Here is a 25,266-nt window from a genome sequence, read left to right as displayed (position 1 = left end):
AATAACAGGGAAAAAAATGGTGGTGGATCTGTCTGATGTGGTGTGAATGACAGAGGGTTAAGTATTTTTAGATACTTTGAAAAATTTATAATGTATTAATTTTAGTTTTTATCATTTCTTTAATAAAATGGTTTAATAGAAAAAGAACTTGTCATGGAGATTGATCGACTCAGCAAGAAATCCAGCTCTCCCCAAAAAATGACATTGCCAAAGTCACCATCTTGTTCTTCAGAACGTTTAGCTAGACTTATTCATCTTTTGGAGGCACAGAGAGATCACTATAAAGAAGAAGTGCAGTCACTTCAAGGAATATTACAGAATTCTAATATAAATGTAATTTTCTATGTCATTTCAGATTCATTTATAAAAAGTTTGATAGTTGTGATTATTAGAACATTTTTTTTTTTTTTTTTTTAAGTTTTAACAGCATTTTTGTAATTAAACAGATTTTAGTTGATTTTATAACAATTGCAGGTTAGTTAAATTATTTTAAATGGTTAATATAATTTGTTTAGAGGAGCAGTCTTGTTGGATTTCATTTGACTCATCTCCTCAAAAGACATACCTCTTGTTAACATTATAGAGCGGATTGGTGTAAAACTGGTACTTTTCTTTGAAATCTAGACATGGTTTCAGTAAAACTAGACACATTCAATAAGGTTTCATACTTAATGAAGAAGTCATATATTACTGAACATACTGAACATTATTTAGTATCAGAGAAAATAAAATTATGAATTATCAATTTAAAATTTTTTTTTTTTTACTTTATTAAAATTATCAAAACAATAACAATATCAGTTTGTTGAGTGAGAGTGTATATCTTTACCAGCCCTTTGGAAATTGGTCCTTGAGGCTGTCACAGACATTCTCTCAGATATGCCAGACAAGCTGTACTTGCTACCTGGAAGTCTTAAATGCTGATGGAACTGGTATTCGGGTGACACTCAAGTCGAGTGGACTCAATTTCGGCAAAGTCCGGACAGTCTGTTACAGCCAAATCCTCTGCTTGCACCTTCACAATGGTGGGACTGTTAGTAATCCTGGGTATAACCTCCATGCACAAGTACATGATGGTTGACCACCCAGGTGTGAACCAATGTAAGCAGGGGTCGAGGTGTGGCGCCTGCACCATATGGAGGAATGCCGCCCCTCTATGTTACCAGGAAGTACTAGGTGGTAGATGACTCTCATCAACCGGTGCAATACCACCACTTTGCTTATTGGAGGCTTGAAGTGGTGGAACCCGTGTTTAGTCTCTAGAGCTAAGTTCCGGTCAACTTAGTTAAGAGCTAAGTTCCCCATCTCTTCCATCATGCAGTATGATTGACGACTTTTGAGGTTATGATGAACATCGTGGCGAGATCCAATATTCCTTACATTTCGAGGGTATAGCTCTAAAACGGTGTTCGCAGGCTGGGCGCTAGTTAGTACACCGGACCGAACCTATTGGTAACTCTCTTGGAGGCTTCCAGATCAGCTAGTGTATAATCTTGTTACCTCTACTCTGCCAGATAGTGACTGGAGGGAGTCTGAGTAGTGTGTATGAGGGGAGCATTGTCGAGGCCACGTTATGTGCAGCATGTCCCACTCACTTTTTCTTACTATTGAATACACCATGAATTGTCAAACTAATAGAGCAAGCTTATCTGCCAAAAGATCTAAACCTGCCAAACACTTCCTAATTCATTTCACAAATATATGTGGTCTCAATTCTAATCTCAATGATGTCTATTTCCACTTGCAGTCTGCCAAACCCCATGTACTTTTTTCTGACAGAATCTCAGTTATCGGTTGATTCAACTACTGCCTAAGGCCATATTGCTCCGGAATATGCGATGGTCATTCCCTGACCTTTCTACATCCTCCGTATTTGGTGGTGACGGGCTCGAACTCCGGTCTAATCAAGAAGCATGTGCTACGCACTGCTGCTCCTTCCCACCTGGCTATGGAGGCGCCTGCACTATCGGTAACAATTGATATAAATTTACTCAGATCAATTTTGTGCACTGAGGAATTTCATAAGTGTGGCATATACATCTTTTCAGTAGTATATGCAGTAAGCAGCAAAATAGCCAAATAATCTTCTTCACAGCTGCCATCATGTTGAATCAAAGGAACAAAGCACAACTTGTGATACACCATTAGTCACGGCACCTCCGTAGCCAGGTGGGAAGGAGCAGCAGTGCGTAGCACTCATTTCTTGATTAGACTGGGGTTCGAGCTCGTCACCACCAAATATGGAGGATGCGGAAAGGTCAGGGAATGACCACCGCATATTCCTGAAGCAATTAGCCTTAGTTGCTAATGCTCCTAAAAAGCAAACAACAACAACAACACCACCATCAGTCGACTCATCAAGTGCCAGTTAAAAAATACGCAACTTTCAATTCTATCTAATAATTCATTGAATATTACATTTGCCATTTTATGAACTTGATTTGAAACTGTATCATTATTCAAAGGAATATTGCGAAGCTAATCAAGATAGCGCTCTGTTTTTCTGGTAAGACGCTAATGATGACACTACACAATTTTTTATTATTTCACCACTAGTGTAAAGCAGTGAGTTCTGTGCAATTATATTTGATAAAATAAATGAAACTTCATTCGCTAACACTTTACTACTGTTAGCTTGACCTAACTTAAAATTTTTTTCCCCCATCTTTCAAGTTTCTTTTTTTCTTGAAGTTTAGCTTTTCTAATATCACTAAATTTGGGAAAAGCTTAATGAAAATTCCAATGGCATGTTTAATAATGTCTTTCACAATTTGACTTCTGATAGCCAGCCAAACTCGCCTGACATAATAAGCAAATTACACCAGTTCTACTACTATTATCTATTACCAAATAATCATATTCCCAAAAGGACTGAAATGCATACTTTTTAATTTTTGTTTCTTTGCGTTTGAATCGTGTAGGTCTAAATCAGATGACTGCGAAGATCATCCGAATAACGCATCATTTTTTTCCTCATCATGTTCGTTTCGGTTTCTTTATAAAAACTTATCCATTTTGAAAGGGTTTAGTAAGTTTAGTTAAATCTATTGGAAGAAAATACATTTAAGCATTTACACACAAAATCAAAGGATTTCTTATTATAACACTTTTATCACTTTTAATATCAGCACTATACATATACGGTACCTATTGCAGCAGAGCAACTGAACTTCACCCGGCAGAAATCTGTTAAAACCAGAAACCGAGAATCGCATGAGGCAGTATCCTCAGTCTGTAGCGACACTACAACAACAATGATCATACTCTCAACAAAGTATTTTGTAAAATTTTTCTTACTAAATTGAATATTTCCAAGAGAAACATTGATAACAGTGCATTTTAACTATCAAGTTTGCATCATATGTCATGAATGCTGTGGAGGCAAAACAACTTATAAAGCCGTTTTCTTTTTTCTTTCCAAGAAGGTTGGAGAATGTCTTTCACAGAAAATTTCATTTTTTATTATTATGATCCTATTATGTAGGCTTAATTAATAAGTGCATTTACAGATAGGATGAAGGTAAATTCACAGAGTAAGTGGGTAAATCTATCTGCCGGTCGCTTGCATGTTTTCTGTTGAAGTCGAGTTCTGAGTCTACTGTAGACTACTGAATTCTACGAGATTATTATACAATCCTATTCTATTTCATAGAATTTGTGGTGTCAGGTGAAAAAAAAAAGAATTTTCTAGAGAAGATTGGCATGGATTTTTGTAGAATATCCAGAAAGTTGAGAAATAGAAAGCACCTTTTTTAAATTCAAAAATTTTATATAAATTTTTTGTCTTAAGCAAAGGTGCTTGTGAGCACCTATTTTAGGTTCGGTCATGAGCAAAATTTATTTTTTAAAGAGCACAGTGGTGCTCGCAAGTACCAGGTTAAGAACCTCTGATCTAGACAGTGCTTGAAATTTCATTCACCTCTGCAGAGTATCTCTGGTGAGAGTTTGTCTCTGTCAAGCCAACCAGTGTGTATATATTGTGACAAGTGAGTTATGTTGTATGACTGGCCTTGCTACCAGGAAGCAGTGATCACTAGGAAGGTAGCTTCCCGGTACCCATCCTTGGCTTGTGGAGTCAGAGTATTACTTTACCTGTTGCATTAGATTCCCCTCGACGTGGGCACCTGTACGTGGTGAGGGGACCTCCCAGTGACGCTGCTGGACTTCCAGAATAGCATCACTGGGCTCCAACGCCCACAGCCCAGGTTCCAGGCTTACATCAATGGAATCCGGCCTGTTTGCCGTGCGCTGCGACCCGTGGAAATTCAGAAAGGGGGATCCTGGTGGTTGAGGGGCCCAGCTTCAATACACCACTTTGGCCCCTGCTTCGACAAGACGGGTGGTCCTGGAAGGCCTGACTAGGATCAATCGGCTAGTAGGCTCGCCTGCGAGGGTCAACCGTGTCAATGCCACGCCCCTACCCTCATGGTCCGAGGGACAGGATTCAGGCTGGCGGCGGTGCGGGTATAGTGTCTGGGTAGCCCTGGCGTTCCACTCCCGAGGGCATTTATTGCATGCCGGGTAGTGGGCGTCCCTTTGGGCTCCGTGGTGGGTGGGGAGCCCGGGCACTGAACAATATAAAAAACTCAATGAATTCTGATAAACTTATTTCTTCAGGGGCCCCAACCCGGTCCCTATCTGAAAACAACGACACAGATACAGATAGCATTATTGCTAAAACGAGGCAGTGAACCGAACTACTATCAGGGCCTGTCCCAAGGTTCTTAATTATGCATTCCACCAGTGAAAAACCGATTGGTAAAATGTCACCCTTTTTTATACAAAAAGGATTAGATGGGTTAGTAGGTTCACCCAAATCAGTTAAGAGGCTCCGTTCTGGAGACCTTTTAATTGAAACTAAAAATGACAGGCAATCCGAACATCTACTCCGAATAACATCAATCGGAGGAATCCCTATAACAGTGACACCACACAGAACACTCAATTCATTGAGAGGTGTCATTTCGGAGTGGGACCTTCTCAACGTAACCGAGGAGGAAATCTGCTCCGAATTAAAACCACAGGGAGTCATTGCCGTCAAGAGAATCACTGCGCGAAGGGAAGGAAAAATTGTTAAAACCAGGAGCATTATCCTGACTTTTAACTCTCCTAAACCTCCTGATGAGATTAAAGCTGGATACATCAGTTGTTCAGTGTGTCCATACGTTCCGAACCCTTTACGGTGTTTTAAATGCCAGAAGTATGGACACTCTCAAATGGCCTGCCGTGGAGTCCTTGCATGCGCTCGATGCGGTGCAAAGGACCATGAAACAACAGCATGTTTAGCCGCAAAACCCACCTGTATTAACTGTGAAGGCGAACACCCGGCCTACTCACGAGCATGCCAGAGGTGGAAAGAAGAAAAAGAAATTCAACGGCTGAAGGCAGAGCTAAATATATCATACCAGGAGGCAAGGAAATCGGTGAAACCCCTGAATATCAACAGACCTACCTACGCCCAGAAGGTAGCAGGGAGATGTTCCATCGGAACTCAGACGGACACGACAATTCCTCCAAAGGAGTCTTTCACTCCCATCGCACGTTATCTCTTAAGTTCGCAAACCTGCACAGAAGGACCAATCAGCTGCCACTCCTATATCGGTACCTCCTAATGCTCCACAAGTAACAAAGGTAATTACGAAAGAAAAGAATAAGAAAGGGGAAGTCCCCCCCCTAGTACCCAAGAAAACATGGATGTCGAGAGAAGGAGGTACCCGAAGATTCAGTCTTGGAACTCTTTGCGGAGGAAGAAATGGACACGGGACAGCGTCCATTCTTCCCCAAAAAAGAGAAACCCAAGACTGATAAAAGTAAGCCCTCAGCAACTCGGAAGCCGCCTGATGGACCCACCAAGCCAAAATAATGGCTAAATTCCTACAATGGAATTGTCGTGGATTCCGGCGAAATATTGATGATATCAAGGCTCTCCTGCAAAAGCACGAGCCAGTTTGCTTTTGCTTGCAGGAGACATATCTAAAGGCAAATGATGATCCCACCATGCACAACATCACAATTTTTCGAAAGGATAGAATTGCTGATGGCTCTGCTCATGGGGGAGTGGCTGTCCTTGTGGGTAACCAGACCCAAGTGCAGCCCTTGCTAATTACAACTAGCATAGAAGCTGTTGCAATTCGCCTTACGGTGGGATTTTTATTAACGGTCTGCTCTATCTATTTGCCACCTGGGACTGACATCTCCCAGGAAGACCTTGATGATCTTCTAACGCAGTTGCTTCCCCCTTTCTTACTTCTCGGGGATTTTAATGGACATAACACCCTGTGGGGTAGTGCTAACATCAATGGAAGGGGACGAGTCATAGAGCATATGCTAAATGACAATGACCTTTCCCTTCTAAATATTGGAACAAACACCTTCTTCCACATGCCTACCCGTACTTTTTCTGCCATTGATCTCTCTATCTGCTCCTCTTCTCTACTCCCTTCACTCACTTGGGAAGTGGAGGAGAATCCATACGGAAGTGATCACTTCCCTGTGATAACCTCGTTACACAGTGGGAGACCATGTCTTCCCTTCAGGTTACCACGGTGGAAGATTGATCAGGCTGACTGGACTGCCTTCCAACATCAGGCAAATTTTGATCTTAGCACAGTCAGTCAAGAGCCTATCAATGATGCAGTTAAGTACATCACAGAAAATATTGTCCAAGCAGCTGTGAATGCTGTTCCAAAAACATCTACCCGGTTTCCACCATTTCCCAAACCTTGGTGGAATTCACAATGCACAGCAGCAAAAAAGGCTCAAAACAAAGCATGGGGGATATTCTGCCGATATCCTACCACGACCAACCTTATAGCCTTTAAACGTGCACGAGCCAAAGCACGATATATTCATCGTCAGAGTCAAAAGGAATCATGGATCCGTTTTACCTCTTCTATTAACTAGGCTACCAATTCTAAGGTAGTCTGGGATAAAATCCAGAAAATGAAGGGAAAATATACATCTCACCCTTCTGCAATCCTAGATTATAATGGATGCGCTATTGCAGATCCAACTGCAATAGCCAATTCTCTTGGGGAAACATTCTCTAACATCTCTGCAACATCTTCGTATTCCCCAGAGTTCCTGGTCCTGAAATATAAAATCAAAAAACAGGCACTTAACTTTAAATCTAAGAGCATTTATCCCTACAACGGGGATTTCACTATTCTGGAACTGAAAAGAGCCCTCGCTCTTTCCAAAGCAAGTGCCATTGGACCAGATGGCATCCATTATGAAATGATTAAACATCTTTCACCAAAATCTATGGATTGTCTGCTCCTTCTATATAACAGAATCTTTACTGAAGGGCAGTTTCCGGACTCCTGGCGAAAGGCAATCGTTCTTGCCTTCCCTAAGCCAGGAAAGGATCCAAAAGTCAACACCAATTATCGTCCTATTGCTCTGACTAGCTGTTTGTGCAAAATCCTGGAGAGAATGGTTAATTCCCGTTTAATATGGTATCTCGAATCAAATGACCTCTCCAACATCCAGTGTGGCTTCCGAAGGAACCGGTCCACTTTGGACCATCTCATTAGATTGGAAGCATCCATCCGGGATGCTTTCCTAAAACGCGAACACTTGGTGTCGGTGTTCTTTGACACGGAAAAAGCGTATGACACAACTTGGAGATTTGGCATTTTAAAAGATTTACATAGCCTAGGGGCGCCTCCGTAGCCAGGTGGGAAGGAGCAGCAGTGCGTAGCACCCGCTTCTTGATTAGACCGGGGTTCGAGCCCGTCACCACCAAATACGGAGGATGCGGAAAGGTCAGGGAATGACCACCGCATATCCCGGAGCAATATGGCCTTAGTTGCTAATGCTCCTAAAAAAAAAAAAACAAAATAACAAATAACATAGCCTAGGCCTTAGAGGGCATCTCCCCTTTTTTATTCAAAACTTTTTAGCCAATCGATCGTTCCAAGTTCGTGTGGGATTCTCACTCTCTCGCTCCTTTAGCCAAGAGGAGGGAGTACCACAAGGATCAGTATTAAGTGTCACGCTTTTTGCCATCAAAATAAATTCCATCACAGAACAACTTCCTCCAACTGTAAACAGTGCCCTCTATGTTGATGACTTTAGCATTTTTTGTCAGTTGTGCAACATGAGGGTTATTGAAAGACAACTGCAGAAAGCCATTGATAGTCTGAATTCCTGGGCACTTGCTAATAGCTTCAGGTTCTTGCCGGAGAAGACAGTTTGCGTACACTTTTGTCGCAAGCGTAATCTTCATCCTGAACCCGAATTAAGGCTCGGACAAAATGCTATTCCAGTAGCAGCGAACACAAAATTCTTGGGACTCATATTTGATAAAAAAACTGACCTTTTTGGATCATATTCGTCAACTCCGCACAAAGTGCACAAGAGGCCTTAAGAGAGCGAGCGGAGCCTTAATATGCTCCGCTCGCTCTCCTCTTTATCTTGGGGTGCAGACTGATGCACCCTTCTACGGCTTTACCGTGCACTTGTGCAATCCAAATTAGATTATGGGTCCCAAGTATAGTCTTCAGCCAGAGACAGTGCCCTTCGATGGCTGGACCTTGTCCATCATCAGGCTCTACGTATCGCTACTGGAGCATTTCGAACATCTGTCCAGAGTTTATACGTCGAAGCAAATAAACCACCGTTATCGCTTCGACGTAAGCAGTTGTCTTTAAAGTACGCTTTAAAACTGAAATCCCTGCCAGACCATCCTACGTGGCCCTTCGTTTTTGAGCCACGATGAGAAAACTTGTACAATACCTGTAAGACTGCCAATCGTCCTTTTGGTATTTGTCTCCAAGAGCTACTCAATGAACTTAATATCAAGGTAGACAAGGTTGCCCAAACACCAAAGCAACCCTTTCCACCCTGGCATGCTCATGTCCCGGCATGTGACTTATCCCTTAGGTATTGGGCAAAGTCGGACACTTCATCATCTGTCTACCTGCAGCTTTATTTAGCACACCGAACTGAATATTCCGACTTCGCGCCAGTCTACACAGATGGTTCGAAGTCGGAGTCATATGTGGGATCTGCTGCTGTCTTTACAGACAGCACTATATTGGAGCAGTTTCCCTCTGAATGCAGCATATTTACTGCAGAGCTGCACGCTATTGAGTTAGCTTTGGATCACATTAATGAATGCCAATACCAATAGTTCATTTTATATTCCGACTCTCTCAGCGTGTTACAGGCTTTAATAACTGTGAGATATAATTCTCATCCAGTTCTGTCTAGTATTCAGCAGAAGATTCACTTCCTCCGAGGACGTGAATATGATATCCGCTTCTGCTGGATTCCCAGCCACATTGGGATTAGGGGAAATGATTTGGCTGACGCCGCAGCCAAATCAGCAATTCTCAATAATAATCGCTGCCTGTCAGTCCCCTATACAGACTACAGGCAAATAATACACCAAAAGATATATTCCCAATGGCAGGATTCGTGGAATAGACAGACTGCGAATAAATTATATCGTATAAAGCCTGTAATTGAACCGTGGCAGTTTGGTCTGCGCAGGAATCGTAAGGAGGAAGTTGTTCTTGCCCGGACCCGCATAGGACACAGTCATTTAACTCATTCGTTTTTGCTGAGGGCTGATGACCCTCCTATGTGTGTGTGTGTCCTGTGGCACAATTTTAATGATTAAACACCTTTTAATTGACTGTCCAGATTTTAGCAATATCCATTTTACCGCTTTTAACCATCTGACTGAGCCGTATACACTCAGTCAGATTTTATCCGACAATGACAACGTGTCTGCTGTTTTTAGCTATTTTAAATTAATAAAAGTTTTTAATTGTATCTAATTTATGCTATTGTTACGTCTTTATTGATTTATTTTTTATATCTTTGTTATTATATATCTGGACATGGTGGCCTTACTAATTAGGTCACCGAGAATTTAAAATTTTTAAATATTACCTAGTCTTGGCGCATTATAGCCGTAGTTGCTAATGCGCCAAAAAAATCCAAACAAACAAAACAAACAAACGTTGCGTTAGAGTTATAACCAGACCAGAAGTCTTCAGCCAAAGAACTCAAAAGGTGGCCCAACTATTGGGAGTTTCTCACACTAAGAGGAGTCGACAGTTTGAGAACAGGTGATCTAACCCTAAATATGCTTGTTCCACGTGAAGCCATCCCTCACATACCATGCTGCTGTGTGAATCCCAGTGTCAGTTCAGTTCTACTCTGAGAAGGGCAGGGTTAGTGATTTAGCTTTAGGTTTGGCAATCTCACACTTGGGTGGAAGGAACTTCAGTGTCAGCTGAATTCCTACCATATGAATGGAGTAGCAAGAGGTGAATGCCATACTGAGTGTGAGGCACCAGTGTAAGCAATATATTATGCAGAGTGCACCTGCAGGTAGCAAATGGTGGTTGAGAGTCAGAAAGGCAAGTCCCAAGGAGGCAGGGTATAGCAGTTGAATACCATAGAGGTGTATTCCATGAGTGGGAAATTCTGCAGTGGGATGCAAGGAGCTGGAAGTGTCCTTCCCAATTAGGTTCCTGGTATAACAAGAGTTTGTCACCTTAGCAGGTGTGGAAAGATGGGGGTGCAAAGATCCCCCATTGTCAGCTGTATCACTCCCAAGGAGATGCCTATGGTAGCACAAGTTGGTTCTCTGAGTGAGTGATCCTGATCTGATGTTGGCGGTACCCTCCCAGGAGGAACCTGGAGTAGCAAGAGAGTGTCCTGCACTGGGATATAAGGAGCCTCCCTTTGATACTCTCACCTGTATATGGTAAGTGGACTTCCCAGTGATGTTGCTTATCCTCCAGATTAGTATCACTGGCATCCAATGCCCACAGCCTAGGTTTCAGGTTAACATCATAGGAATATGGCATATTTGTCATGTGTTGCAACATGTGGAAACTTGGAAAAGGGGATCGTGGTGGTTTTAAGGGCCCAACTTCAACACACCACTTTGGCTCCATCTTCAATAAGATGGGTGGTCTTGGGATGGATAATTATCCAAGATCAAGTGGTTAGTAGGTTTGCTTGCAAGGGTCAACCATGTCAATGCTATGTCAGCTGTATCACTTGTTGTCCGTGTGGGTAGGATGTCTGGGCAGCCGTGGTGTCCCACTGCTGAGCCCATTTATTTCTTGCCAAGTGGTGGGAGTCATTTTCTGCTCTGTGGTGGGTGGAGAGCCTGGGCACTGAAACAAAAAATCTACTATGAATCCTGATGATCAAATCTCTTCTGCAACTGATTCTAACAGTCCCTACCAGAAAACTCTGTCAATGATCCAGATGAATCACTTTGGCAAAGAGACTGAACTAAAGAAATACTTGATTCAACACCTTTATACTTGGTAATTCACTTTACTAGTGAGAAGCCCTTAGGAAAAATGTTACTCTTCTTTATTTATCCAGAAGAGATTGGAAGAATTGGAAGGCTCTCCTAAATCGGTGAAATGGCTTTTCTCAGGTGACATCCTCATAGACGAAGTGACAAACATTCAGAATTGCACCGTCAAGTGACATGTATTGGGAGAATGCCAATTATCATTATCCCCACAAGATACTGAATTGATCCTGAGGTATCGTTTCAGAAAGGGATCTCCTTGAAGTGTCTGAAGATGAAATCTGTTCTGAATTAAAATCTCAGTTAGTGACAGCTGCAAAACAAATATTTGTGTGTGGGAATAGAAATTTTGTTCCTCCTAGAAACATTATCCTTATATTTAATTCACCAACACTTCCTAATGAGATCAAAGCTGGCTTTGGCTACCTTAATTGTCCAGTGTGTCCACATGTTCCAAATCCTTATGTGCCAGAAATATGAACATTCACACATGGCCTTAGGCCGACCGGGCTAGCCGGGTGGCAACCCAAAGGTCGCGGGTTCGAATCCCGCCTCGGGCTTGGATCAAAGTGCTGCAAAAACCTTGGGAGGTGCATTATGGCCACAGAAGCTGATGCGCCAACAACTACCAAAAAAAAACATGGCCTTAGATCTCTTGTTTGTGATCAGTGTGGTACAGAGGACCATGAAATAATAGCACTTTCAGCTACAAAACCAACTTGCATTAACTGCCAAGGAGAGCACCCTGCATACCCATGAGCATGCCAGAGGTGGAAGGAATAAAAAGAAATATATTGACTCAAGGCACAGCTGAACCTACACCAGAAGGCAAGAAAAGTAGTGAAATCAGTACACACCAACAAACCTTTATATGCTCTGTAGGTAGTAGGGAGACGTTCCATCAGAATTTGAACCGAAGTGACTGTCCCACCTAAAGAGTCATTTACTCCCATCGTGTGCTACTTACCAAACATGCAAAAACCTGCACAGAAGGATCAATCAGCTGCTACCAGTATCTGTCCCTTCTAATGCTTCACTGGTTACAAAACAAAGCTGCAATGAAAAGCCACGAGAAACACAAGAAAAAATGGATGTTGAGGTGAAGGAGGTACAAGACAATTCCAATCTTGGTCCTCTTTGCAGAGAAAGAAATGGATGCTGGAGCATTCATTTCTCCAGAAATGGAGCATTCTTTTATTTCCCCATTAAAGATAAATCCAAGGCTGAGAGAGACAAGCTCTCAGCAATTCAGAAGCTGACTGACAGATCTATCTACCTAGTCCAAAAAATGGTTTAATTCCTATAGTGGAATTATCATGAATTTTGGTGAAATACTGATAACATCAAAGCCTTGCAAAAGCATGAACCAGTTTGCTCTTGCTTATAGGAGACATACCTGTAGGCAAATGAAAACCCTTCCTTGCATAATATTACTCGGTAGGGATCTTGCCCATGGAGGAGTTGCTATCCTTGTGGGTAACTAGATTCCATTTCAAACTGTACCATTTGCTACCAATTTAGAAGTGTCGGCAGCACTTCTAAATTGGTAGCAAATGGTACAGTTGGTTTTAATAACAATCTTTTCAATCTATTTGCCACCTGGAACTGACATCCCCCAGACACACCTTGATGATCTTATTTTGCAGTTGCCTTCCCCTGTATTACTTCTTGCAGATTTCAGTGGGCATAACCAGGACGGATCCAATTTTTTGTGACCTGAAGCTTATACAATTTTTGGGGTCCTCTTTAAGAAAAAGAATACAAAATTAGTTATAAAAGTGAATATTTATTTAGAATGAAAAAATAAATTATAAATTTAAAAAAATGCTGACAAATACCACAAACAAACATCACAAAATCCAGAAAAATAACATAATATTTTTAATAATTAACTGCCTGACACATCTCTAAAACTTTTTTTTCTATTTTTTTTTTTTTTTTTTGCTGCACACTGTTTGATTGCCTCTTCATATGACAACAATTTTGTAACATCACTTTCTATAGAGAGAATAGAAAGATCATTTAATCTTTCCTCTAGCATGGTTGATCAAAATTTATTTTTTATTATTGGTTTAGAAAAGTTTCAGCTTCACAACTTGTTATTGGTAACGTCATGTAAATTTTTATGATTGCTGTCAAATTTGGGAAAATCTCTATCAAGTTTCTTTCATATATGAGCTGTAAGATTTCAGGGTATTTCAAGTTTTCTTTTGCAGTGACCGATCTTAAATACTATTTGAATTGATGACACTCATTAACCAGTTTGTTGTCAATGTCCTAGTTGTAGTGGTGTATTATAAGTTTTATGTTACCGTCGTTGATGTCAGTATTTTGTGTCAAATCAGCAAGAAATTTTAAATCTTTTTCCATTGTGTTCATATTATTCACTTCTATTCATATCGCAATATGACCACTGGTCCTACACCTTCGTGTCACAATTCCTGTAGGCCAGTGTTTCCCAAACGTTTCATCCACAGAGCCATTTTGCCCTTGAAAAATAACCATGGATCCTCACATCCTAGTTCACTTAAATATGGGGTATCTGGATGATAGGTATCCAAAATTAAAAATTTATGTCTCGGAACCGATTTATTATATGCTTACAAATCTACCTTTTTCAAGCTTACACAAAAAATAACTGAATAATAAACTGTCACTATTTGAGTATACAATCAGTCATATCTCATAGGCTACTAATGTGAAGAATGGTGTTTTTTCATCTTACAAAGTCCTTTAAAGTTGGGAGTGATTATAGACAACTGAATTCTCATGTCAGGTGTGACATGCAGTCTGTAATGATATTTAGGTTTTGTTTAAAAAAATAAGTAAAATTCAAAGCAATCATTGCAGAAATTATCCACAGAATCCCTGAGAACTGTTCACAGATCCCAGTTTGTGAACCACTACTATAAGCCGTTCCTACTCTGGGACAGCTAACAATAACTTAATTATACACGAAAGTGAATGCAGACCACATAAATACACTAAATCAGGGTGATTTTGTGTTTGGAAGAACAGAAAACCGGGACACTTATCTTATGGCGTTGTAATCGGGGGGAGGGGGAGAAAGTAATCTCTCTCCCCCCAATAAAAAAAATGTGTGAAATTTTGTTTTTAATAAAAGACTTTTTTTTTTTCCCATTTTTATTTTCAAAATGTAGAATTAACAAAAACAGAATACAGTTCTTAAATTTGAACAACAAAATTTATGCAATAAATATGAAAACTATTTTTTATTAATATATTTAGCAGACCTCTTCACGTCATTTAACAGATCTTTATTATTTTTAATTTTATTCTTAAAATCTGTGCAGTTTAAGTCCCTCAAATTAAAAACACAGGTAATAATTGCATTAACTGTACTTATCTCTAACCTATTACGCTCATCAGTCCATTGTATTTCCATTAAAGAAAATGTTCTCTCGCAGCTGGCATTGTGACCCGGAATTGCAAATAAATATGAACATAATCTAATAAACTCGCTCTTTTGTTCAAGGTATTCTATTTTTTTAAGTAATATTGTCCATTTTTCAACAACTCAGTGTATTCCATTCTTTATTATTTTCGATTTCATTCATGGCAATTTTTTTTAAAACTTCAAACTGATCATATAATAAATTTTCATCAAACTTAATTTCAGTTTTTTCAAATGATTACAGAGAATTTGCTATATCCTCCCATTTCGGAATGTTTTTCATTAGCATCCATTTTAAGAACTGGAATTGTTCTAGGGGTTTAGACCAATTTTCTAAATAATTTTTAGCCATCGAATAAAAATCTATGATTTCGTTTTTAAACTTATGAACTTTTTAGTTTTCTATATCACACTGAATAATTTTTCTAGCCTTAAATGGCAGAAATTGATCAGATATTCTATTATCTAACATTTCAATCGTTTCTTCAACAATTATTTTAATTATTTCAACGTTAGGAAATAATGACAAGCAGCAAGTTGTCATTAATTTTTTTATACTCTATATCAATGGTAGCACAAAATTCCTTTAAACGTTCCATTCGAACAGTATAAGTGTGAAAGTAAGAAAATATTTTTATAACAATCAATTCCACGTCAACAGCTAGTCTTCCTGCTCCCAATTGAGCAGAATTTTGAAATATGTGCGCTATGCATCTGACATCTTTGATATTGGAATTAACTAAATTTTGGAGTCAAGGAAATACGTTGCATTGGCCTCTTCTGTTGATCCCTCCAAAATTAACATTTGTATTGTCAGCTCCGAACGCAATACACTTTTATTTGGGATATTATTTTCCTTCAGAGAAGTAAGGATGTAGTTGGCGATAGTTTCTGATGTCTCATCGGATAAACAATTCATTTTAAAAAGCTTAACTCGCATACCATTTTTCTCGTTGAAATAAAGCAATAACAATGTAAATACTTTCTCCGATTTATGGTTGCTTGCATCGACGGAAATTCCAAAGAATTCAGAACTGCTGACATCTTTTAAAACTTCGTCAAGTGAATAAGGAGCCAGTATATTTTTTATTTGTGCAATTGTTTTCATTCGTACACTAGAAAAATTTTGTGCGATTTTTGAGTCATTAAAAAGTTGACTGAAAAGGCTTGAGGAGTAGTCAGCACTTCTAAACGACTGATGATGTTTAATTAAATGATATGTCATCGTAAGTTAAGCGATGGCAACCTTGTCATGTTCATTCGAATTTTCTTTGACAAAGAAATGTCCCAATTTAGATGATGCAGTTTCTTGAAATTTCATTGCGTGTTTTTTCGAATTAACGTGATCTTTGATATCACATCTCTCACCATGACTTGTGTTGATAAAACATGAGCACATTCTGCATTCAGTCTCATTTTCGTGTCTTCTCTTTTTTATAAAACTCCATTCTTTCTGGAAGTCATCTTTGAAAACACATTTACATTTAGGCATTTTTTTTTATTATGCAACTTAAACTAATTTAAAAAACTTATGCAAAAACTCGCTTATCTTTATCTGTAAACTGATCGAGCCACGTGCACTGAAAATAAAGGAAGAAAACACATGTCGGAACGTCCAAATCACTGAACCTAAACTAAAAGTCGTGTGAAATGAAACTGAACACATAACATCCCACGTGCATACACAAGAAATGAAGGCCTGCCAGTCAATGCTAGACACCACCTACTCGATTATATGGATTAAGTTTTTTGACCATTATAAAGTTTATAGTGAGGTGGTGAACAGGCAACATACAGGCTGTAACTGACGACGCGCTTGACGACAATGCTCCGAACTCTGCGACTAATTTTTTATTGTGCACAAATAAATTTGTTAAATTGTTCATGATAAGAAACTGGGACATTTAAGCGTCCTGAAAAAAAAATTTGGGACACCGGGATAGTTTCACATAAACCGGGATGAATTCCAGAAAACCGGGACATATGGACACCCTACACTAAACTCACACTAAATGTATCCTCAACTCAAACTTCCCCTTAGCTGGATCCCAAAAATGCTTGCTGCCATTCCAATGCCACCCAACACAAGGGGAAGTGTGATGGAGAAATGTGACCATATTGCTAGGGCCGTGGTAGGGGGCCCATGCAAGTGAGGCCCTGAAGCTTAAGCTTCATTAGCTTCATGGCATATCCACTTCTGGGCATAACACCCTGTAGGGCAGTGCTGATATTAATGGAAAGGGATGTGTCACAGAACATATGATTATTGATTAAAAAAAAACATTATGAGAATCCTCTTGCATCAAAACTTTACTAGACATATTGGACAGAGAACTTGTGTGATCGATATGACCATGTGAACACAACTTGTTTGTTCGCATGTTCATATGTTTTTGTAAAATTTGAAAAAGTAAGATATTTTAATCACAATCTGTTAAGACTGCTGTGTCTCTTTCCACTCCGATTTTCTCTCTGTCACACTTCCCCTTGTGTCGGGTGGCTTTGGAGTGGCCACAAGCATTTTTCGGATCTGGCTAAGGGGAAGTTGAGTTGGGAATACATTAAGTTTGGGTTTAGTGGGATATTTCTGTGGTTTGCAGTCACTTTTGTGTATAGTTAAGTTATTGCTAGAACATATGACAGTGACCTCTCTCTTTTAAATGCTGGAACTAACGCTGCCATTTCTGCCATTGATCTTTCTATTTGGTTCCCTTTTCTCCTTCCTTCACTTACTTGGGAGGTGGAGGAGAAACTGTATGGTAGTAATCGCTTCCCTTTGATAACCACACTGTTTATTGGGAGACCACGTCTTTCTCTTTGGTTACCATGGTCGAAGATCAATCAGGCTGACTGGAATGCCTTTCAACATCTGACAGAGTTTAATATCATTACAATCAGTCAGGATCTTGTCAATGATGTGATGCACATCATAGAAAATATCATTTGTGCAATTGCAACTGCCAATCTGAAAACATCTGTCCAGTTTTCACTATTTTCCAAACCATGGGGGAATGCAGAATACAGGCTCAAAACAAAGCTTGGGGATATTCTGATTATATCTTATCACGGCTAAACTTGTAGCTTTTAAATATGCACAAGCCAATTTTAAACATGCACAATCCAAATTCACATGTTAAATTCACTGTTAGGGTCAAAAGGAATCATGTTTCTATTTCACATTATCTGCTACCTGGTCAACCAGCACTGAGGTGGTCAGGGATAAAATCCAGAAAATGAATGTAAAAAATTTACGGCTCACCCTTCATTGATTCTAGAGTATAATGGATGCATTATTGTCAAGCTGAGTGCAATAGCTAGTGCTCTTGGGGAAACATTTTGTAACCTCCCTGCAATATCATCTTTTTTACCAGATTCCTGGCCTGGAAACAGATGAATGGAAAACAAGTTTTCACATCAAAGGGCCTTTATCTTTATAATGAGCTGTTTATTATACAAGAGCTAAAAAGAGTTTTAAACTCATACTAAATCAAGTGCTGTCAGACTGGATGGCATCCATGATGAAATGATTAAGCACCTTTCATCAGAATTATGGATAAATTGCTCTTTCTCTATAAGAGAATTTTTTGTGAAATGCAATTTCGCAATGCCTGGCACAGTGTAGCTGCTTTTGCAAAGCCAATAAAGAATCCTAAAATTCCTATTATTGATCTATTGCTCTGACTAGCTGTTTGTACAAAATCCTAGAGAATGAACAATGCTTGTCTTATATGGTGTTTAGAATCATATGATCTCCTCTCTGGTATGCAGTCAGTGTCCAAAGAAACAGGTCCACTCTGGCCCATTAAATCAGACTTAAAATGTCTATCTGAGATGCTTTCCTAAAACAAGAATATATGGTGTTTGTGTTCTTTGATTAGAAAAAAGTGTATGATACAACTTGGAGATTTGGCATTTTAAAAGACCTGTGTAGCCTCACTCTTAGCGGTTATCACCTCTTTGTTTTTATTAAAAACTTTTTTTCCAATTGATCTTTCCAAGGTCATGTAAAATCCACACTCTTGTCCCTTTTGCCATGAGGAGGGAGTACTGCAAGGATCAGTTTTGAGTATTACACTCTTCACCATCAAAGTAAATTCCATCACAGAACAATTTCCTTTTGTAAACTGTAAACAGCACCCCACTATGTTCAAATTTAGCGTATCTTCTCAGTCTTACAAGAAACACAACAACAACAACTTCAGAAAAAGTTGGTTTGTATTCATTTTTGAAGTAAGCATAATATTCTTCTTGAGGTTTGGACGAAATGCTTTTCCAGTATAGTACTAGACACATTCTTAGGACTCTTATTTGATAAAAAGTTGACATTTCTTGAATACATCTGTCAACTCTGCACAAAATGCACAGGAGGCCTGAATGCACTCCATGTTTTCTCCTCTACTTCTTGGGGTGCAGACAATGTACTTTACTTTGCATCTACCATACATTTGTGCACTCCAAACTAGATTATTCGTCCCAGGTGTATGTGCCAGCTAGAAAGAGTGTATTTCGATGGCTCGACCCCATCCACCATCAGGCTATCTATATTTCTACTGGAGCATTTTGAACATTTCCTGTCCAGAATCTATATGTGGAAGCAAATGAACCACCATTATTGCTTTGACATAAACATTGTCTCTAAAGTACACTTTAAAACTGAAATCCCTGCCAGATCATCATACATGGATTCCTGTTTTTTTTGACCATGATGAGAAAACTTGTGTAATACCTTGTGAGATTGCCAATTGTCTTTTCAGTATTTATGTCCAAGTGGTACTCCAAGATTTACATATCATGGTAGACAAGGTTGCCCAAATGCCAAAGCAAACTCTTCCGTTTTGGCATGCTCATGTTCCAGCATGTGACTTTCAAAAGTGTATTGCTAAAAAAATAGTACCAGACTCATTCTCCAGAAGACTATATGATAATGCCACATCGACTGTACAGTAACTGAATCAGACTTGAGATTCACGGTTCATAGAACAACCAGTTCTAGTGTTCAGCTCGTGGCGAATCAGAATGCAGAGTTCGCATGCATCACAGTATATCTCACTCATTGGATCTCTTAATCTAACACATTGTACTTTAGTAAGAAATGTTCAAGTTTCATTGCAAAATTTATATTTTTGTTTTTAAATAAATTTTAAAAAAAATCTATTAATTTTAAAGATTCCTGTTTTTTTCTGACCACGATGAGAAAACTAGTGTAATACCTTGTGAGATTGTCAATTGTCTTTTCGTCTTTATTAAATTGTCTCTATTAATATATATTTTTACTAACAATGGGTAAAATATATATTTCTCTCCACCTCCCATTTGACTATGCCATTGTTTCATAATATTAGGTGTATAAATTTAATGATTTTATATTATGACATTTAGAAAAAAGTACCGGAATGTCGTTATGGTGCATTCCAGCCCGAATACACCACTGGTGACTTTTCCTTTAAGAGCTGGGTTAAGTCTGGTACACTGAGCTGAACATTCGTACTTCTTGCCAGTTTACACAGATGGCTTGAAGTCGGAATCACCTACTGCTATCTTTCTAGACACTACTATATCCGAGCAGATTCTTCCTGAATGCATGCTATAAAGCTAACCTTGGATCATATCATTGCCAGTACCAGTGGTTTATTATATATTCCAATTTTTGAGCATATTAGAGGCTTTATTAGCATTGAGATACTGTTCTCGTCCAGTCTTTTCTCAGGTTCAGCAGATGATATATTCTCTTTCTCTCTGAATGTGAATTTGACATCCGCTTCTGCTGAATCCCTAGCCACACTGGGATTATAGGAAGTGATTTGGCTGATATTGCAACCAAATCAGCAATTCCCATGAAAATCAGTACACAACAAGATATACTCTCAATGGCAAGATTTGTGGAAGGGACAAACAACAAATTTGTATATCAGCTAAAGCCTGTAATTGATACATGGCAGTTTGTCCTGTGCAAGAATCATAAAGAGGAAGTTGTTCTTTCTCAATTCTTCATAGGACACAGTCATCTTATGCACTCTTTCCTGCTAAGGGCTGATGACCTTCCTATGTGCAAATCTTGTGACACCATCTTAACTATAAAGCATAACTGACTGTGGTAATTTTACTTGTGTGCACAAATTATATGTTTTACCCTTCTAACTGGGCAGATGTTTTTAAATTTTTACAAGTTATTTTTACAAATATACATAATATTGAGTATTTATTTTTAGTCTGTTTACTGCCTTTTACTCTATTTTATATTTGTATATTTTTTTTGTTGTGGTAACCTTTCTGAAAGGTTACTAAAAACCTTTTTTCTTTTATATATTTTATGGCACACTATATTTACATAGTATATTTACACTACCAGTAAAATAGAAATGAAATTAAATTTATACTTTTATATTTTTGATAGGCTACCTGTTTATAGGTTACCAAACATTTATTACTGTCTTTATTTTTACTTGATGCATTATGGCCCAAGCAGCCAACGTTCCATTTGAAAAATTAAATTAACCAACCAGCCAACTACTACCAGGAGCCTCAATGTCAGCAGACAGAACCTCAGGAAAGCAGTCAGAGTGAGAAGAAAATTAAGTCACTGGTGGCAAGTGTGTGAAGTAGCTGCTGCTGTATATTGAAATTCCTGATGATGAAGACCTCAAGCAAATTCAGAGAAGTACTCATAGTTTTGATGATCAGCCAGAAATAAGTGCTCTTGATCCATCAGTAGAGCACTGATCCTGGAGATGAGTGTCTGGGTTGGTTGTACTGGCAGAGCCGAAGTGGGCATCATTCTCTAAGCCCTGGTAAATCTAAGAAATATAGAAGGCTGCAAGGACTTCTGGTTTTTTTTTTTTTTTTTTTGATAACACCCTGGTCTTTCTGCAAGAACCGGACACTGTCGGCATCATACATTAGGACAAAGACACTGGAATATAAGATGGCCAGTTTTTCCTTTTCACCCCCATTCAGTTCTAGTGATTCTTTTTATTATTATTATTATTATTATTATTAGCCACATGGTACAAGGAAGCCTGAGGCTTATGCTGCACCAGCCAAAAAAAAGAAATTTCCCGAGTTACCCTGAGAGAGAGAGACAGAGAGAGAAGTAGAAAGGAACCACCAAGAAAGAGAAGAATGATGATATCCAGCTCAGGACCCTGGGTTTGCCAAGCCCATACTCACCAGATGTAAGCCCCCGGGGATTTTGATTAATTCTAGAGAAAGGGGAAGAGGATAAAGGAATAGTGATAACATTAGTAGTCACAAGATGATGCAAGGAAGAAAGATTATATAGAATCATCCACAAAAAAAAAGAACAAAACATTATTTGCTCAAAAGGATGCCATCAGCATTTAGTTTACCCAACCTATTTAAAGTTTAATTAATATTAGACAGGATGAATGCCTTACTTTATGAGTATGAGATATATTTACAAGTATTATGAGTATAAATGTAAATTTTTACTTATATATTGTTTCTGTCAAAATCAGGTTCTTATTTGATTGAACCATAAATGAACTGCATTTCCCACATTAGTAATCCTCCAACACCTTTTTAACCTCCAAGGTGTTTCTTCAATGACCCGAACAAGTGATTATTGGGAGGTGGGAGTCTGGACTGTACAGGATGACTCTAAACTTCCCAAATGAATCACTGCAACAAGCTCTGAGTTTGATTCAAACTGTGTGATATGTTGTATTTCTGTGCTGACATAGAAGCACAGAAATAAACCATCTTGGGTTCATAATGTCTGGCTATTTGTTGTTCCATGTTGCTTGAACTCCAGGAGAATCGCTCCTTTACTGTGCTAAAACAAACACTGAGGCTATTTCCTTTCTTTGTTGGATGTGTTAATATGGCTAATGCCCTTTCTTTGGCTACTGTGTTAATAAGCCATGGTACATTAGTAATAGTAGTAGTAGGGGCAAATGATACAAGAAAACAAACTTATAAAGCAAGAGCCAAAAAAAAAACCAAAAAAAAACCCACATATCACCTGTGCATCCCTTCCTGTAATTTATCTATTTTTTCCTTGAATTTATTAAAACTGCTCACCCACCTCCACAACAACATATGGAAGTTTGTTCCTGAAATCAACCACCTGCTTACCGAAGGCAAACACTTCTGTATAGCTATCGTGCAACCATCCTTCTTTGATTTGAATTTACGCCCCCATCACACGTGTACTTTGAGCAATAGGATGAATACCATCAGCATTGAGCTTGCTCAATCCATTCAAAGCCTTAACCACCTCAATCAAATCACATTGCAGGTGCCTAGTTTCCAGACGCTGCAATTTGTATAACTGAAGCCTTGGGCGCCTCCGTAGCCAGGTGGGAAGGAGCAGCAGTGCGTAGCACACGCTTCTTGATTAGACCGGGGTTCGAGCCCGTCACCACCAAATACGGAGGATGCGGAAAGGTCAAGGGAATGACCACCGCATATTCCTGGAGCAATATAGCCTTAGTTGCTAATGCTCCTAAAAACCAAATAACAAACAAACAAACAAACAAACTGAAGCCTTTCTAGGTAAGAGCATTTTTGTTCCCTTTGCTAATCTTGTTTTCCTTCTCTGCACCCATTCCAGCAGATCTACACCCTACTTAAAATAAGGTAGACCTGTGTGCAGTATGCTCAAGATACAACTTAACTGTTGCCTTATACAATGAGCTTATTACTTGCTTATCCCTGCTGTCAAAGTTCCTGTATATCATAGACAAAATCCCATGAGCTTTCCCGAAAGCTTGTCTACACTGCTCACAGAACTTCTGACTGTATAATAACCCCCAGGTCTTTCTAATTTACCACTAACTGAGTAGTACCACATAGCTATGTTAATCCATATGCAGTACCTTGCATTTGTCAGTGTCTGTTAAACTAATTGCCATTCCCAAGTCTGTCAGCCTTTTATTTTAGATCTGTTGCAGTACCATATACTAATTACTGTCATTTTACCATTCTGTAGCCTTTGTATCGTATTAACACTTAGACATTAAGCTGGATATACCTTCATCAATATCATTAATAAATATACAAAACAACAATGGGTCCAACACTAAACCTTGAAGACATCACTGATAACACTAGTCACTGACAAGCAGTGTTTGTTAATAACCACCCTCTGTCTTCTCCAACTACTGATAAGAGGATGATAAGGGGGCCCTTAATGCCGCACTGCTCCAATTTGTACAGCAATATTTTATGTGCAGCAATATCAAAGGTTTCCTGAAATCTAAGTATATGATATCAAAATTATTTTTTGCATCCAGTTCCTTTTTTACTGCATAATAGTAGTATCCATTTAATTTGGTCACACAAAATTGACCTTTAATAAATCCATGCTGTGACTGAATTAGTCTGCACTCCTATCTAGATAGTCCTGCATTACTTTTTTTAACTTGAAACTCCATAATTTTCCCTGAGACAGAAGTTAAGCTAACAAGTTAGTAATTACTCAAGTTGTCTTTTGGCCTCCCCCTTGTGAATTGGAGATACATTAGCACATCTCCAGTCCATAGGGACATCCCCTGAATCCAAAGATTCTCTTGTAATTATGGCTAATTATTTGCTTATCTCCTTTGCTGCTTCCCTTAATATAATTGGATAGATCCAAATAACCCCAAGTGCCTTTTTATGTTAAGCTTCAAATTTTCTTCCACTTTTCTCTCAGTTATCTCAAAATCATTAAGCTCCCTGTTAGAGTTTGATGAATTTCTGGTATTGCCTCCCTAAAGAACTTCACGTATGAGGGGGTTTCCGAAAAGTAAGGTAACACGTATTTTTCTTAATAACGGTGAAAGGGAATGAGATGAAATGTGGTGGACAGATAGACCCGTTAATAATGCTCAAAAAGACTGCCAGTGCAGTGCGGTACTGTCACCTCACAGCAGATTCCAGTGCAAAATGGCAGCTACTGTGCGAGTGTGGTCCAAAACAGGTGTTCGTAAAGTTATTTGCTTTTTGCAAGCAAAAGGGTCTTCACCAAGTGATATTCACTATGAACTGGTTGCTGTGTATGGCGAAAAGGTGATGACAAAGAAGCAGGTGTGTTTATAGTGCAATGAATTTAAAGCGGGCGGTGTTGACATTGAAGATCGACATCGGGCAGGCAGGCTTTCATCGAGCAAGACAGAAGACAACATTTCGCACATTAAGGTAAGGGCACTGTTCTTGAAAACAGGTGAGTGAAATTGCACAAATAGTGAATGTGAGTAAGGCAACTGTTCACAAAATTGTTCACAATGTCCTTGTCTTTTGAAAGATGTGCTGCCACTGGGTGCCCCAACAATTGTCAGAGGAGGACAAAGCAAAATGCATGGGGATGTGTCTGGAGAACCTGTTGCGATACAGCAATGAAGGAGAGGATTTTCTTGCTCGCATAGTCACAGCAGACGAAACGTGGGTTCATCACTTTACCCTGGAGAGCAAACAAGACTCCATGACCTGGAAACATCCACAATCTCCTGTGCACAAAAAATTCAAAACTGTTCCCAGTGTCCAAAAAGTCATGGCCACAGTGTTCTGGGATTGCCAAGACATTCTGTTGGTGGATTTCTTTCCAAAGGGAGGAACA

General features: G+C 39.2%; 1 protein-coding gene across 1 annotated transcript in view; it reads left to right on the top strand.

Moving 5' to 3' along the window:
- LOC150088059 (centrosomal protein of 135 kDa-like) overlaps positions 1–25,266 on the top strand; it is a 507,662-nt gene that overhangs the window by 160,522 nt on the left and 321,874 nt on the right. Inside the window, exon 8 of the mRNA XM_090369998.1 lies at positions 140–333. Coding sequence (XP_090226124.1) covers positions 140–333 — 194 coding nt within the window. The remainder of the gene's footprint in view (positions 1–139; positions 334–25,266) is intronic.

The sequence above is a fragment of the Mastigoproctus giganteus genome, chromosome 3 (genome assembly GCF_048544385.1).
Source record: "Mastigoproctus giganteus isolate SK-2022 chromosome 3, ASM4854438v1, whole genome shotgun sequence".
Classification (NCBI taxonomy): domain Eukaryota; kingdom Metazoa; phylum Arthropoda; class Arachnida; order Uropygi; family Thelyphonidae; genus Mastigoproctus; species Mastigoproctus giganteus.
This window is presented reverse-complemented; position numbering and strand designations above follow the sequence as displayed.